The sequence below is a fragment of the Strongylocentrotus purpuratus genome, unplaced genomic scaffold, assembly GCF_000002235.5.
Source record: "Strongylocentrotus purpuratus isolate Spur 01 unplaced genomic scaffold, Spur_5.0 spur5_scaffold_18, whole genome shotgun sequence".
Taxonomy (NCBI): domain Eukaryota; kingdom Metazoa; phylum Echinodermata; class Echinoidea; order Camarodonta; family Strongylocentrotidae; genus Strongylocentrotus; species Strongylocentrotus purpuratus.
The window spans coordinates 24,620,931-24,639,496 of NW_022145603.1; the positions used below are offsets into that span (position 1 = coordinate 24,620,931).

Below are 18,566 nucleotides of genomic sequence, written 5' to 3' on the forward strand. Positions count from 1 at the left end.
AATTGTCCCATGCAGTGCGCGGGAACAATATAATATTGTTCCCGCGCACTGCATGGGACAATTGTGTTTAGGGTGATTTTATACCCATTTTAGCTAGCGAGCGAAAATACATCTTTCTCTCAATGAATTGCTATATAAAATTTGTTTCATTGTTGCAGGTAGGGGGCGGGCACAATCATGTTTAAGGCAATGTCAATCCCATTTTGGCGGGCAGGCAACCCCCTACATTTCTCTTTTTAATGATATTGTAGCAGGTTAGTGGTGGGCACATAATTCCACGAGCTAGCGAGCGTAGCGAGCGAAAAAAAAAAATCACTTCTCTTTCATAGGGAAAATATGGTACATAAAACTTGGGTTCATTGTTCCATGTCAGGGACGTGATTATTAAAAGCGGTGTTATTTCTATTTTTGCGAGCGAGCGTAGCGAGCAAGCAAAAAAAATCACTTCTCTTTTATAGGGAAAATATGGTATTTAAACTTGGGTTCATTGTTCCATGTCAGGGACGTGATTATTAAAAGCGGTGTTATTTCTATTTTGGCGAGCGAGCAAAATTTTTGTAATGATAATTGGTTCATAAATTTCAGATTTTTTTGTGTTTTTTTGTTTTGTTTTGCAGGGCAGGGCTTACACAACCATGTCTAAGGTGATGTTAATTCCGTTTTGGCGAGCACGAGCACACCAAAACTTCTTTGAATAACGTTTGGTACATAATTATTAACTGGTTGTTGCAGGTTGGGGCGGACACGTTAGCAGTGGCAACTCCATTTTGGCGAGCGAGCATAGCGAGCAAGCAAAACAAAAATTTCTCTTTTAATAGAAATTAATAAATAAACTTGTTTTTATTGGGGCAGGTCAGGATGGACGCAATCGCGTTTAACGCGATTCAATTCCTTTTTGGCGAGAGGGCGAAAAAACTCTTCCATTTTTAATGATATTGTTGCAGGTCAAGGGTGGGCACAATTGTTTCCAAAGCAATGTCTATTCATTTTATTTGCGAGCGAGTGTAGCGAGCTAGAAAAATGAATTAGTCTCTTTTAGCAACATTTACATATACAGTGCGTCCCAGAAAAAAACGAAACCGAGAAGTATCGATGTTCTATCATAACTTAATCACAACTATAATTAATGAATGATACATATTTGGAAAGCTTAGAGTCTCCTCTTTCATGTGATGCTACTCAGATGATGCATATTTCACGCATGAGTGATTAAAAGCAATTTGAAGGAAGGAAACCAACATATTGCTCCGATTGTCTCATTTTCGCTCGCGTGAACATTGCCAGCACAAACCACTGACCTCTACCTCCTACACGGATCATCGCACATTCCCATTCACTATACGTTACGTACTAAAAGGCTGTATTGTCTGACCGTTCATGAATATTCATGTTTTTGCTAAACTCGGCAAAATGTTTGCTTTTACTAAATGGAAAAATTACGGTGGGGGGTTGGATGAAATGGACAAAACGAAATAGGCAGAAGTGATCTATGATAATTCATGCTTTTTATGTTTCGTGTGCTCGACCTATAATCTTCAAATCGCTTGGTAAACTGAGTCCAAAGTTAGACTTGTTTCACATGTGTTTTATAGGCAATGACGAGCTTGCAACCTATTTTGAAAAATTACGGTGGGTGAACTTTCAAAAGTCAATTAGACATGAGGGCTCCAATGAAAGAGCTAGTGATAACGTACGTCGGGGTGGATGTGCTTTTCGTTTAAACAAAAAATAAATTTTTAACGATTTTTAAAAAAAACGTCCATAGGCTAACATGTTAGGCTGCTGAATCTGACCATGCTCTGACGATAGGGGGCGTTGTGAAAGGAGACTAAACGGAGCCATATGAAAGACATTTGGCGGGCGGTATCTAGATTTCGAGAAAAAATTCACATTTCTAGAAAGTTGAGTTTCTGCCCTTTTATATGACACCTCAATCAGGAAAAATGAGCGAGGAATGACAAAGTTCTGTTTGTTTAAAGTAGTGCTTGCATTTCCATAATTTTATTAAACGAATTCGTTTTCACTGGCTGCCTGCCATATCAATAAACGAAATTAACAAAAGACTTAACTCCGTTTCATTGACAATCAGCCGTAGACGAGAGTCTTCATGCATGGCTGATTGTCAACGAAACGGAGTTAATATAAGTCTTTTGTCAAATCTGCTTTTTGCTACGGCAAGCACCCAGTGAAAACGAATTCGAAATTCAGATACCGAAATTCAGATACCGCCCGCCAAATGTCTTTTTGGTTTCCTTCCTTCAAATTGCTTTTAATCACTCATGCGTGAAATATGCATCATCGGAGTAGCATCAACTGAAAGAGGAGACTCTAAGCTTTCCAAATATGTATCATTCATTCATTATGGTTGTGATTAAGTTATGATAAAACATCGATACTTCTCGGTTTCGCTTTTTCTGGGACGCACTGTATTGTGTGTTATTGTTGCCATGGTTGCAGGTCGGGGCAGGCACAATTGTATTCTAGGCAATACTAATCCTTTTCTTTTTTCAGGGGGACGAGCAAGTGAAAACATTTAATACAAAATAGGCTAGCAAGCAGTTCGCGCCAGCGAAGAGTTTCGAATTTGTTATATCACTTATATTTTCCTATTTTCATTTGTTTTAATTTTTCAGGGCCGTATGCGGAATATTTTTCTGGTGGGGGAGGGGGAAAGATGCGTTAAAAGTTTTCGAAGAATCTCAAAAGCAAAAGGATCGAGTGAAGGGAGTTCGAGCGACCGAACTGGTCAAGAGGGTACTTTTGCATTTTCAAAAGTAGAATTGAAGGATTTGGTATAGGCCTACACTACATTTTCAGGAAAAAAACTGTACGTTTTCAAAATATCTGGGGTCAACTGCCCCCCCCCCCTGGTGCGTACGACCATGGTCTTTTTTTTAAAAATTTCCCCATTTTTATTCGTTTCCTTTTCTTTTCCCTTTTTCTTTCTTTTCTCTTCTTCTTCCTTTTTTCTTTCCTTTTTTTCCTTTTTTCTCTTTCTTTCCTTTTTTCTTCCCTTTTCCTTTTTTCTTTTTCTTTCCTTTCCTTTCTTTTCTTTTCTTTCCCCTTTTTCTTTTTCCCCCCCTGGAGCCCGTCAGGGGGGGGGGGGCACTCTGCCCCCTGCCCCCCATAGGTACGCCAGTGGGCAACAGTTTGAGAAAGTGGGAAGGGTCATACAATATTAAATTCCCATTGGTCAACAGGTCCACTTCCTTTCATGTTCCCCCCGAACTTGAATTCAGGGAAATCCTACCAGTCCTACAGTATAGCCCGAAACATGACTCATAACTTTGATGGATTAGGCCATTTGACCAGTCTGTATTCCTGGCCGAAACCAAAACAATAATAAAATGGTCAAGGGTGTATTCCTCTTTTGTTATGTACATAACAAAGAGGAATACAGCCATATAATGATACTGAGAATCATGACGCCTACTACTTTGAAAACATTGAGAATGGCTGTGTAGAAAGACATATTGCCCCCAGGGGTAACATAAACTCACCCCTGACCATACGAAATTTGAAAGGAAATGGACATGAGAAAAGCACCTAACTAGGAATAACAAGCACTACGTGCAAAACGAATGCGATTTTCTGACGAAGATAAGAAGAATATTTATGGGGCAGAATGTGAACGAAAACAAGGCAATGACGAAGGTCGTCATCATTGCAATAACATGCAGCCTTTTCACACACAGCTAAAATTCATCGTATCTAGAGATGATTAGTATAAACGTGTTTAACTCAACAGTTTTAAACATGTTTATAGAAAATTTTCCCTGTGTGAACATCGTTTATACGATGTTGGGATAGATAATAATTTTACCCCCCCCCCCACCCTGAAAATGATCTCCCCCTAAAAATTACCCAACTTATTATCGGGGTTGACTTCCCCTTTTATTGTTCTTGGTTGTCCCGGGGGGGGGGGGGGGGGGGGTCAATGTCCTATATAGGGGTTAAGTTTCAGAGATGGGGGTAATCGTCATCGGGGGTAATTTTCTGGGCGTAGTTTGAGTCGTCGAGGGGTAATTGTCATTTGGGTAATTATCCTTGGGAGTAGTTTTCTGGGGTGTAATTGTCCTTATTATGATAGGCGAATAAGGTGGGAGGCCGGGATTGAAGCCCCCCCCCCCCCCCCCCCTCCCCCCGAAGAATGTTGCAATGATGTTTGGCCGTTCGTTCGAGCAACCGACAATTTCGGGTAACGATGTGGTCTATTGATTTGTAATTTAATGTAGGCCTACTAGTCATGAAGTTAAATTTTGTGACAAAATTAGATATGATTGATATTAAGAAATGCTTGAAGTTCGGTTCTCCGACAGTGATCCCAATGACAAAAAAATAGGTCCGGCTTTTAAAAAAGTTGCCAGGGTTGGTATAGATTTGCAAAAAGTTTGTATTCATGTTGTGTCGCCTTTTAATCCAGCGTCGTGGCTTTGTAGCGAAAAGAGTGCTTGTTTATAATACGATACAGGATGTTTCTTCGATTACACCCCTCCTTTTCCCCATTTTTCTTTTAGTCTCCCTCTTCAATTTTATATCCTTCTTTCTTAATACTTCTATGCTTTAGGCTATAATTATTTTTCAATTTTTTTTCAATTGTTTGTGTGTTATCTAATTTTACCAACATGACCAACATGAATCATGACATTTTCGCTGCCATAAATTTCCCTCAGTTGACTGTGAATAAAATAAATATAGGGGTAGAAACTAAAATCCCAGTCTGTTGTTTCATGTGAAATAAACCTATATGAATGGCTATCGAAAGAGTAGTATAAATAATACATTAAGGGCATACGCCTGTCAGGCCTTTCAAATTGCTAAGGTGATTCTTACGTTGTTAGTTTTGCGAAAGTTTTATGGCGAATAAAAGGTGAACATTTTTCATCTCTATCCATAACATAAATATCTCTCGGCAATAAAATGAATGAATATTGAATAAATAAATAGATGAATGGATGAATTTAACATGTAGCATTATGTAGAAAATGTGGGGGGGGGGCAGTGGCGGATCCCGGGGGGCCCGGCCCCCCCCCCCCCTTGAGAAAAAAAATCATGTAAAATCACGTGATTTTTACCTTTTTGGGGGGTGCAAATTGAAATTTTTTTGAGGATCAAAAAAAAAAAAATGTGCTCACTACCCCCCCCCCCCCCCCCCCCCCCCCATGGAAGTGAATCGACGACTTCGTTTTCAAGATCATTTCGGAAAGTTTTATCTTTCAAGTTGAACTATTATTATTGAATGCATAAAATACTGCATAATTTAGAACAACTAGAAAACAAAAAACACAACAACTTGAAGTCTTGAACAAATAATCAAACAGGAAACCACATTTGCGTCACATAGGCCTACCCTAAAATTGTAATGATGATGATTAAGACGATGTCGGCGATGATGATAATTCCTATGACGAAAATGCTATGCTTTTCCAACCAATATCCTAAAAATATACGCTAATTTATTTTTTAATCAAGATTTGAGAGATGTCGAGAATAATTTGCAGTTTAAAAAAAAAATTTAAAAAATGAAGTGCCATTACTCTCTTTCCAAAGTGTTTACTTTAATAGTGGTAGTTTTTTTTTGACAAAATGTTGTTATTGTGGATTTTTTTTTCTTCCCCTCTCCCGATTAGCGATAGAACACTTGATTTGAAGATTTGACTGAACACATTATTAAAACATCATAGACAAGTCGCAGGATTTTCCAAAGGCAGTAAAAAATTGTTTTTCCAGATCAGAAACTGATAAATAACAGTGCACTTGCATTAGGCCTACAGAGGCAAGGGAAGAAATAAAGAAAGAAATATCAATTATCAAAATAACATGTAGATCGAATTCTACTGGGAAGCAATTTGATTTGGCCTAACGTGTACCCGAGATGTTTCCTTTTTCTATACTTTTGATGCGCGCCCACCATCGGGCGGAATTAGGGCGGGTCTAGGCGGAATTAGGCAAGAAAAATGCCTCACGCAGACGGCGCGCTACGGACAATCGCTTATGATTTCGGGCGTAAGAATGGCATAGCTAGATTTGCTAGAATTTCGGCAACAAATTGGTATACATTAGCGCCTGTATAATTCATTTTCAGAGACGTTATCTGAGAAAAACTGCCCATCGGGCGGAAACCGGGCAGGGTACGGTACGTCAATAAAATAATTTTCCTTCTTTTTTGCGTGTTACCAGTTACCATCAAGATAATATGTAACCCCTTCACCGGCGTCAATTCTGCTCATGATACTCTAAAATTCCGAAAGCATAAATATTTTCCAAGGTTGGGGATTCTGGTGTTGTTTGATATGATTCTGATGAGTGCATTTACAAGTTTAAGACGAGTTTCAATCCTTAGTCGCCATTTTGTTGGCGTTCAACAAACGTCTAATCGACTACGTGCTTTGAGCAGGATGGCGGTGAACGAAGACGGGAAACCTACGGCGGGGATCATAAGTGAGTATCCGTCGTGTTTCGGTTGCGGTGGAGGAATTTGTGGGGCGGGTGGAAATATCAAGTGAGAAATTGTGGGTGCTTTGTCTGCTTAAAGTTAAGAGTAGGCTTATGCGAGATGATTTTTTTTGGGACAGAATATTCTGTTAGTTTAGTTTACTTTAGATGTCAATAACCAGTGGTTCTCCTTTCCTTCCAACCAAGATTCAAGGTTGAATTTATCATAGGCCTAATGATTGAATGAATGATTGTTAGAAAAACACACTTTTAAACCTGTTAAATACTAAGATCACATTTTTTTTGGGGGGGGGGGCAGGAGGTTTATTCATAAACCGGGAGATTCTACATCGTTGGCGGGAGAGCGGGAGGAAGGCGTGGTGGCGGGAGTCTCCCGCTACAAGCTTTTGGGACGGCGGGAGAATGATCGTGGTAGCGTGAGACTCCCTCCAAATGTGGGAGGGTTGACAGCCCTGCAGAAGTTGATTTCCAGGGACAGCAAATTTTACATGTGATACCAATGCATATGATTATGATAGACTAATTTAGTAGATATTAGCACGAAGACTAGTCCAAGTCAAGTGACATTCCTGACATAAACCTCATTCCAACCACTGGGCCATCTACACATGGGAATCCAGACAAGTTTCAGATCCCAAACATATTGAAAGACATTCTTTCCTGATGTAATCAGACTATGGAACTACCTCCCCTTGAGTATAGTCAACAGCACCTCCTTAGTGATCTTCAAGCAGGGGGTGCTTCGCCACTTTGTTAAGCCTCTTCTGTTTTTTAGCCGCACATACACTGTACATGTAGTATCAACTTGTGAGATTTTTACTAGCACTATTCATTTGGGCACTCGTCAAGCACAAGTACGATAACTAATACGCCAACGGCGGTCTGTACTTAACCGGAAGAAGAAGAAGAAAGAAATGAACAACACCTCAAGTTCATTTCACTTCTCTTCTAAAGTCCTAGACTGGTCTAGTCTTCAAGTGGTTTCTTGAAACTTGGCACAATTACAAATTTTTCTTTTTTATTCAAACATCAGAGGAACATTATTCATTAATGCTTAATGGGATCTTCACTGCATTTTTACACATTTAGACTGTAACTATTTTTGTTGTGGTTTACAATACATTTTGAGTGGACTTGGGATGTTATAACTAGTTTAAGTAGTAATTTATTGATGAATGTGGAGAATAGATCTTGTCTATAGACTTTTTTTGGAGAGTGTTCCTAAATCCTATTTCTAAATGAGATTATTGATCAAACTGTTATATTTATTTTCCAGTCATTGGTGATGAGATCTTGAAAGGCCAAACACTTGATACCAACTCACACTTTATCTGCACTGAACTCTACAAGCTGGGGGTCAGAGTTGAAAGGGTATGGATGATGTGTCATATAATTTGTTTTACTATTCCTCGGAATGGGAGACGGTTTCGGTGATTAGTCTGCCTGCCCCATTCCTGGCACCTTGTAAATGCTCATGGGAATCATGATAATGTTTTTAAAAAAAATGATTTTCATCCTTTGTTTTGTCCGATTTGTTCTTCTATGTAATTCTTTTGTACACTTTGTTTTGCTGAATAAATAATAATAATTATAATGGTAATTGCAAATGTAGCTCTTCATAGATCATGTACATCATGGTCTACATCATTTTACATGTATATAGAACAATATTTATGTTACTTCTAATACCAGGGCTCGATACTTTCAAGTGCCTAGGACACACAGGCTGTGAAATCTAAGTCTGCACCCCCCCCCTCTCTTTTTAAAAAGTTTATTCAGAAGCTCAAAGGCAAAGACAGAAAATAGGAGCTGATGCATACAGATGCTAAATTTTCTATGTTTAAATCATGATGTACTTCATTTAAAAAGATAATACTTTTGATGTTTATGTAATGAAAACTTTTTAAAAGCCACATCCTACAATACATTCTCACGGAATTTCAAAAGTAACAGGCTCAAGACCAAATGGCAGTCTATGGAAAACTTGGGAAAATATTCTGTCAAGACTTTTGGACCTTTTTTTGTGGACATAAGAGATTGGATGTCCTGGAATAGGGAAGTAGAAGTAATTGAACATCCCACATTGTTGGAAACACAGACAATAAAAAGAGAGTACGGTATGAGGAATGATAAAATGTGTTAATACAGTCAAACCTGCTTTAGCGACCACCTGTATAGAAAGACCATCTGTCTATAAAGATCATATTTTTTGTTTCCCGTGAAAGTGGTTTCTCATCGAAACATACTAAAGGAACCTGTGCATAAAGACCACCTGCCTGTAAATACCCCTTTTCTTGTCTCCCTTGAGCGGTTTTCATATACAGGTTTCACTGTATTAAGTTTGCATACAGTGTAACTTATTTTCCTAACAAACATTTTCTCTAGGTCTCTGTAATCCATGATGATTTATCAGTTATTGCTGAAGAGGTTGCTTCTTTCTCCAAACGCTACACACATGTTATCACATCAGGGGGCATCGGGCCTACGCATGATGATGTCACTTTTGAAGGTCAGTTAAATTTCTCTTTGTTGTAGAGGTGTTGTGGTCCATTGGATGTGGGAGTGTCGTGATGCAAAGGGCGAGGGTTCGAATCCCGACACGGCACTAATATCCTTTGGCAAGGTATTAACCTGCACTTGCTACTCTCCACCCAGGTGCTAAATGGGTACCCGGCAGGATGCCACTGTCATTGTTGGTCAAACAGTTTTTGAGTGTCAAGTAACGCCTGGCTGGAATGCTCCCCAGGGAGTGGAGATTGTGCACACAGTGTACGCGGGCAATCTCTGAATCCAATGACCGGGGTAATAGTATATTTGTAAAGTGCTTAGAGACATTTGTATTAAGCGCTATATAAAAGCTAAATATTGTTATTATTATTATAAGGCTCCGGACTGTGAACCACAAGGTACAGGGTTCCAATCCTGCCGCGGCACTAATGTCCTTTGGCAAGCCATTAATCTACATCCGCCACACTCGACCCAGGTGTAGTAAGTGGGTGCCTGGTAGGATTCATTCCTTGAATGCATTGAGCGCTACGGTTGCAGGAGGTAAAGCTAGGGGTAATAATATCCAAATTCCTTTGGACTTGCATAGAGACGTTATTATAATGCGATATGTGCTACATGAGAACAGCGTATTATTATTATTATTATTTGTTGTTGAACAACTACACAATATTCCACTCTCCTTTTCACAGGACCTTCTTGATACATGTATAGTGATTCTCCGGCGGGACCTCTAATTACTGAGGGTGTTTCACAAAGATCCTAAGTTGAACTTATCTCTAAATTGGACCGAACAATTATTATTATCCTTGAAAATAGTTTGTAAAAGTTATTTCAAAAGGCATACCATGTTGATTCAAATCATTCATATTTTCTATTATGGGAGATTTCATGTTCTTGATGTGGAATTTACGAAAAGTCTAACATACTTGAATTTTCACTTTTGAATATATTTCATTACAAGGCTACAAATGGCTCTCCATAATATTTAAGTCCAACTTAGAGTTAAGTTCGAAAAAGAATCCTTGTGAAACACCCCCTGGTCTATGGGAGTGGTTTAAGGAGCTTGACTTGAAGATGCGAAGGGCGAGGGTTCGAATCCCGACACGGCACTAATATCCTTTGGCAAGGTATTAACCTGCACTTGCTACTCTCCACCCAGGTGCTAAATGGGTACCCGGCAGGATGCCACTGTCATTGTTGGTCAAACAGTTTTTGAGTGTCAAGTAACGCCTGGCTGGAATGCTCCCCAGGGAGTGGAGATTTAGCACACAGTGTACGCGGGCAAGCACTGAATCCAATGACCGGGGTAATAGTATATTTGTAAAGTGCTTAGAGACATTTGTATTAAGCGCTATATAAAAGCTAAATATTGTTATTATTATTATAGGGCTCCGGACTGTGAACCACAAGGTACAGGGTTCCAATCCTGCCGCGGCACTAATGTCCTTTGGCAAGCCATTAATCTATATCCGCCACACTCGACCCAGGTGTAGTAAGTGGGTGCCTGGTAGGATTCATTCCTTGAATGCATTGAGCGCTACGGTTGCAGGAGGTAAAGCTAGGGGTAATAATATCCAAATTCCTTTGGACTTGCATAGAGACGTTATTATAATGCGATATGTGCTACATGAGAACAGCGTATTATTATTATTATTATTTGTTGTTGAACAACTACACAATATTCCACTCTCCTTTTCACAGGACCTTCTTGATACATGTATAGTGATTCTCCGGCGGGACCTCTAATTACTGAGGGTGTTTCACAAAGATCCTAAGTTGAACTTATCTCTAAATTGGACCGAACAATTATTATTATCCTTGAAAATAGTTTGTAAAAGTTATTTCAAAAGGCATACCATGTTGATTCAAATCATTCATATTTTCTATTATGGGAGATTTCATGTTCTTGATGTGGAATTTACGAAAAGTCTAACATACTTGAATTTTCACTTTTGAATATATTTCATTACAAGGCTACAAATGGCTCTCCATAATATTTAAGTCCAACTTAGAGTTAAGTTCGAAAAAGAATCCTTGTGAAACACCCCCTGGTCTATGGGAGTGGTTTAAGGAGCTTGACTTGAAGATGCGAAGGGCGAGGGTTCGAATCCCGACACGGCACTAATATCCTTTGGCAAGGTATTAACCTGCACTTGCTACTCTCCACCCAGGTGCTAAATGGGTACCCGGCAGGATGCCACTGTCATTGTTGGTCAAACAGTTTTTGAGTGTCAAGTAACGCCTGGCTGGAATGCTCCCCAGGGAGTGGAGATTTAGCACACAGTGTACGCGGGCAAGCACTGAATCCAATGACTGGGGTAATAGTATATTTGTAAAGTGCTTAGAGACATTTGTATTAAGCGCTATATAAAAGCTAAATATTGTTATTATTATTATAAGGCTCCGGACTGTGAACCACAAGGTACAGGGTTCCAATCCTGCCGCGGCACTAATGTCCTTTGGCAAGCCATTAATCTACATCCGCCACACTCGACCCAGGTGTAGTAAGTGGGTGCCTGGTAGGATTCATTCCTTGAATGCATTGAGCGCTACGGTTGCAGGAGGTAAAGCTAGGGGTAATAATATCCAAATTCCTTTGGACTTGCATAGAGACGTTATTATAATGCGATATGTGCTACATGAGAACAGCGTATTATTATTATTATTATTTGTTGTTGAACAACTACACAATATTCCACTCTCCTTTTCACAGGACCTTCTTGATACATGTATAGTGATTCTCCGGCGGGACCTCTAATTACTGAGGGTGTTTCACAAAGATCCTAAGTTGAACTTATCTCTAAATTGGACCGAACAATTATTATTATCCTTGAAAATAGTTTGTAAAAGTTATTTCAAAAGGCATACCATGTTGATTCAAATCATTCATATTTTCTATTATGGGAGATTTCATGTTCTTGATGTGGAATTTACGAAAAGTCTAACATACTTGAATTTTCACTTTTGAATATATTTCATTACAAGGCTACAAATGGCTCTCCATAATATTTAAGTCCAACTTAGAGTTAAGTTCGAAAAAGAATCCTTGTGAAACACCCCCTGGTCTATGGGAGTGGTTTAAGGAGCTTGACTTGAAGATGCGAAGGTCGAGGGTTCGAATCCCGACACGGCACTAATATCCTTTGGCAAGGTATTAACCTGCACTTGCTACTCTCCACCCAGGTGCTAAATGGGTACCCGGTAGGATGCGACCGTCATTGTTGGTCAAACAGTTTTTGAGCATCATGTAACCCCTGGCTGGAATGCTCCCCAGGGAGTGAAGATTGTGCACACAATGTGTGCGGGCTAGCACTGAATCCAATGACCGGGGTAATAGTATATTTGTAAAGCGCTTAGAGACATTTGTATTAAGCGCTGTACAAAAATTTAATATTATCATTATTATTATTATTTGCAGGTGTAGCCAAGGCCTTTGGAGAGGAGATAGTCCCACACCCTGAGCTGGTGAAGTTATGTAAAGATTACTTTGGTGCCAACAGCTCACTGGACTCACCGCAACTCAAGATGGCTCTGGTAAGAGGGAAAAAATGAGGACAGAGGAGCTAGGGTATAGGGAGGGAGAGAGAAAGAGAGAGAGAGAGTGAAAGAGATAGAGAGATGTGAGAAATTGATAAGCGGAGACAAGGTAGAGAGCGAAAGACAGATTGGAAACAGAATGGAATAAGGAAATGACATATTGTTAAAAAACTTTGCGTTTAATTCTGTATACTTTAACAGATTGGACTGGCTTTGTATCATAGCTGCCCAAAATGTCCCATTTCTACCAAGCACCCATGTCAGCTGCCTAAATGCATAACTGCACAATTTCTCTTAAAATATAAAACATCATTTTGTAGTCTTCATATTAAGCAAAGCTCATGAATACCCTGACAAAGCACATAACTGCGTCAGTCAGAAAATAAAGTAAGTAACAAACATCAGTATTTATTAGTCTTCTCCATAGCATTGCATATCGATGCAGTAAAAATAATGAGGAAGAATCTAACGACCGAACGACCGCACTGAAATTTTCTGAAGCTTTTCTGAAGCAAAAACTGCATTTTATGTACTGGATTTTATTTACTGGAATTATTTTGACTTTATATCTGCAATTGCATATTGTGATACTTTCTGGATGATTTCATGGATTTCTAACCTCAAATTTATGGATTTTATGTGGTTTCGTCAAAGTTTTGCGACTACCCCAAATGTGTTGGCTATGTACACCGTACAGCTGTCGTAGACCCGCACTTGACAATATATGTTCTGGAACTTCTGGTACGTAACTCTTGAACCTGGCCTGTGCATTTTGTTATAATGTGATATTTTTGACAATTGCATTTTGGAATGCACCTAAAGATTATATCCTGGGTCAACTACATTATCTGACTTTTCACCTTTCTTGATATTTATGATTTTAATGAACCATTTCATAACACCGCTTATAATATCTCTGCTATCCCAAACTTCAGCTTCCTGTGACTTTTATGTTACATATTGCAACTTTGGATATACATAGGCCTTGTCCGTTGTCTGTGTATTGGCTTAATTTTCCACCATATCTTCATATTTTACTTCATTTTGTCATCTAAATCGCAAAGCTTCTACACCCTTTTGCATTTTACCGCCATCATGCCTTCAGATTCATCACGTGATACGGAGAAATCCGTTGCTAATGACGCTATCCAGCGGTACATAAAGGGAGAAGAATTTCTTAATTCAATCCGACAAACAGTCCGTGAAGCCCTTCATGAAGAGATCAACGTGCTTTTGAATAGAATTGATATAAATGAAGGGAAGATCATGGACCTAGAATGTTGTTTCAATGAAAGGGAGAAGGAGATCGTTGATCTAAAAAAGTTGATTGAAGACCAACAATCATCGCTGACCAGGGTCCAGCGCACAGCCAACATCCAAGAACAATACTCGCGACGCAATTGTTTGCGTTTTTACGGTGTCGCACACAAAGAGGGAAAGGACACTGATGACCTCATTTGTGAGCTTGCTCGAGAAAGGCTCAAAGTGACCTTGAAGAAAGAGGACATCGAACGATCACACCGCCTGCCTACAAAGACTACGGAATCTGTGAATCCCCCTGCCCGTTCAACAAGAAGCAACAAACGCAATGACGGAACAAAACCTGACGTCATCATCGCTAAATTTGTGTCGTACCGTATGCGGAGTCTTGTCTTGTCAAAGTGACGCGAACTGAAAGGCACAAGAATGGGGATCGACGAGGACCTTACCAAGACAAACGCTAACTTACTAGCAAAAGCGAAAAATTATGAGAAGACACTTACCGCATGGTCTTCCGATGGCAGAATACTCGGCCTCTTCCCAACAAGTGGAGGCAAACAAATTAAACGATTAATTACGAGCGAAAATGACTTAAAGTGACTATTAAAGACTTTTCTCTAGCACTGAAGCTATCACTGACTCTACAGAGACCCATTTCCCCATTGTTATCAATCATGCAATTACTGTGGTGCATTCCAAATCTGCAGTACTCTGTACTCTTAGAACATTTTTTTTTTTTTTTTTTTTATGTAATAGTAGTAATAACTTTGGTTTTGTGAATATTTATTCTTGTGTATTTATGTGTATACGTGTGAATGATGACCCTTCGGGCATCATATGAACGTGCGATCAGTAATGTTGATTTGAGTACAGTTTCCCATATTTTGTCACCTATGATTGGAGATAATGAGACGTTTGGAATAGATCAATCTTTTTATTTGCCTGATGACCTTAATTCTACCCTTTTGAAATATTCTTTGAACTCGACAAATTTTTCCATATTACATATGAATTGTCGTAGTATTCTAAGTAACTTTGATGGTATTTCTGCTTTGTTAAATAGTCTGAATTTTCAGTTTTCTGTTATGGGCGTAACTGAAACTTGGCTGAAAGACAACTCATTATTGTGCAATATTCAAGGTTTTAGCTTTTTACATAATAGTAGAGCTGAGAGGAGAGGAGGGGGTGTTGGTGTGTTCATTCGGGAAAATCTGATTCATAAACATAGAGGTGATTTAGATATTAACAATGGAGTAATAGAAAGTATATTTATTGAAATAGAGAATGTATGTAATAAGAACATAATTATAGGAGTAATTTATAGGCCACCTGATCAGTCTGTGCAAGAATTTTTAGATATAACTGGTTCAGCTCTTCATAAAATAAACACACAGAATAAAATTGTATATCTGATGGGAGATTTCAATATTAATCTATTAAATACCACATCTTGTCATAAAGCTAATGACTTTTTAAATATGCTGGTAACTTTTTCTATGTATCCACTCATTCATCACCCTACTCGGGTGACCGATCGTTGTGTTTCTTTATTAGATAATATTATTACTAAGGGGAGCCTTCCAAAGTTGCGACTGTGCCGCGACGCGTCGGGGCGCAGAGCAGGATATGAGAACAAAGGAGGCGCCTTTATGCGCCCATTAGCGCCTTTTTGCGTCGGATAGGAGAGGACTTCAGTTGGTTGCCAGCTCATTAAAATCTGGCTATTGTTTGGAGTCTCATTGTTACGAAATTACCCCGCCAGGGCGCGCCCCGGTGAAGCACTTGACATTTGTGAATGGGAGCTTAAACTTTGAATAGCTTTCGCGCCCTTTCGCGCCCGGTCCGGCGCATTAGTTATTCATGTAGTGCCCGCTTGTGTGTCGCTCTCGTCTTGCGAGATTTGACTCTGAAAAGCATTACTTTGGCTACTGATTTGTTTTAATATTATTTTACGTACATGACATTGGTTACAATGTTTGTTTATTTTCCTCTCAAAATCGGAGTTCTGTAGGCGTTAACGTTGGCATGATTGTTCATTTTTTCATCTCCTCCTGTTCTGTTCATGATTGTGTTCAATATACTGTATTATACAACACCTACGTGGATCCTTGTTATTTGATTGGACGATTGTTGGTCACATGATATTCAATAGATGGTATATTGCACGGTCGTGCATTTTTGGTTATATGCGCCGTGCATTTTTGGTTATATGCGCCGTGCATTTTTGGTTATATGCAGACTGCGTATCTCTCTGCTGCATGTGCGCGCGCGTATCCCTGCGTGTATCTGACGCGAAGGCAATCTGCATGTAATTGAGAAGGCTTGACTCGAACTTTAATTTATCTTTATAAGGAGTAAAGCATAATTTGTTGATTAACGTTCTATTAGGTCTTCTTCGATGTTGTATAAAACAAATAATGAATGTTTTTCATTCGTTTAATAGTGCAAATATTTTCATTCGTTGAAAGATTAACGTTAATTCTATTCAACTCGGCTGACGCCTCGTTGAATAGAATGTTAATCTTTCAACTCATGAACATATTCGCACTATTGAACTCATAACCATTCATTATTTGTATATCAATTTTAATACAAATTGATTTGTTCAAAAAAACAAATTTATTTTATACTTACCCCACTCTCTCTGACATTGTTTTCCTCGTGCATGTTTTGACACTTTAATTGTAATTTTATATTTCCTCATAGCGATGTTATCGCATGTTTCGATTTTCTTGTTTTTTTTAAAAACAATTTTTGTTGCATCTTGTAAACAGTTCTGTCGTATAATCATTATAAATCATATAATTATATCATCAGTCTGTTATTTCAATACATAGATCCTTTGAATCTTCTTAAAATTAGAGAACGATTTTAAAATCCGTGATGTTGAAAATGATACTTAATCAAGAATGTCATAGTTTCTCCTTGAATTGGATTTAAAAAGCGTTTTATCTGTATTACGATTTTTTTTAAGCAAATGATATCCGTATTGTCGGGAACATCATCAATATGTTTCGTTAGAAGGAAGACGCTCATTTTCAGAATGTTCTTTCTTTGCAAAACACTAATGTTACGAACAAAATTAAATACACTGTACCCGTATCATCGGGAATATCGCAAAACTCCCAGGGAGATTATCAAATGCAAATCAACATAGTAAATTATGCCTAAATCGTAAGAATAGAGCTACATTAACAAAGAAGAGAGTTACCAGGAAATGATGTTTGAAATTTCACCCCAAACATATCTCAAGAAGAAATTAGTTTATCATTCTGTGTCAAAGAATTTTATCGAATATTTCTTTGCGACGAAGGGGGGGGGGGGGGGGGGGTTACATCCGCGGCCAGTTTTAGATCTAGGTCATTGTTAAGAATAACTAAAATGCGTATATATTGTGCTGAATAGGGGCCACATGTTATCGAAAGAGCGTAGTACGTTCTAGAACAAATACAAGCCATGGCATTTCGTTGAATTGCTTCTCGTAACAGAACTGTCTCACTGTCTAAATAAGGATCCATCCGGGGGATCCATCATGCACGTGTTGGTAAACGGAATTAATAATGATTGGGTTGTTTTGGGACATTTTTTTTTCGGGGGGGGGGGCAGGGTAGCCCTTATTCTTCTTCTACTGGGTCATCAAGAAACACAAATAGTGTTGAAATTTTCCGCAATCCCTTTAGCGCCGAGGGTAGAAAAGCCTTTAGAAAACTCAGCTGGACAATAGCAATTTAATGTTGGTCAAACAATCAGCGAGAAGTACTGGGCAAACAGATATTAGCCCACGTCTTCAATATAACCAGGGAATCCTGATATAACTAAGCACATGCTCACAATATGAATATCAAATCTGGCTATTGTTTGGAGACTCATTGTTACTATCTGGTAAAGGGCTGGTAAAGGGGTACTTTTCACGCACCAAAGTCCGGCTCGTCTAGTACACACAAATCCGGCCCGTATTGACTTGACACACCGGACTTACGGGACTGTTTTCAAAAGGAGGGAAAATGCATATGCGTACCCTACATAACACTCATTCGGGGGTTGGGGGGGGGGGGGGGGGGAGGGGTGCGCTTAAAGGCGAAGCGCTTTTTGTGAATTGTGAATTTGTGAATTTGAAAAGCTTTCGCGCCCGTTCCTACGCATTAGTTATTCATGTAATCCCCGCGTGTGTGTCCGCTCTCGTCTTGAAAGATTTGACTCTAAAATTTTCACTTTGGCTACTGATATGTTTTATTATTATTTTACGTACAAGACATTGATTTAGATTGTTGTTCTGATTGTTATTTTCCTCCCAAACATCGAAGTTGTGTAGGCGTTGACGTTGTTATGATTGTTCATTTCTGTTCATTAATGTGTTCAATACTTGTATTATATTAATTTTTCACGAACAAAACAAAAACGATATGTATAATCGTATTCCTTCTGTATGTTTTGACACATTATTTGTTTCATATTACATTTATTTTGTTCTGTCATCCGATCAAAATAGGTCATATATCTATATCATCACTCTGTTCTTTCTCATGCAAGATCGATTTAAAGAATAGAAACGTAGGTTCTCTAAATCTTCGCAAAATCAGCTATTGTATTTAAATACCCGTGATTTAAAAATGATACTTATAATCAAAGAGATTGAAAGATTCTGCTTGAAATAAGATTATAGGGCGTTTATAAATATGTCATACAAAACAAACATCTGCAAATTAAAGATATTACAAAAATGATAGTCGTATTGTCGGGAGCCTGCATCATCAAAACGTTTCGGTAGATGGAACAATTCGAAATCGCCTATCTGTTCCAAACAT

The 18,566-nt window shown here is 38.8% G+C and overlaps 1 protein-coding gene across 1 annotated transcript in view; it reads left to right on the forward strand.

Moving 5' to 3' along the window:
* The first annotated feature begins 6,113 nt into the window (after nt 1-6,113).
* The window catches only part of LOC100892036 (FAD synthase), a 28,110-nt gene continuing 15,657 nt past the window's right edge, over nt 6,114-18,566 (forward strand). Inside the window, exons 1-4 of the mRNA XM_030988871.1 lie at nt 6,114-6,441; nt 7,733-7,827; nt 8,842-8,965; nt 12,383-12,498. Of these exons, the coding sequence (XP_030844731.1) occupies nt 6,294-6,441; nt 7,733-7,827; nt 8,842-8,965; nt 12,383-12,498 (483 nt within the window). The 5' untranslated portion in view covers nt 6,114-6,293. The remainder of the gene's footprint in view (nt 6,442-7,732; nt 7,828-8,841; nt 8,966-12,382; nt 12,499-18,566) is intronic.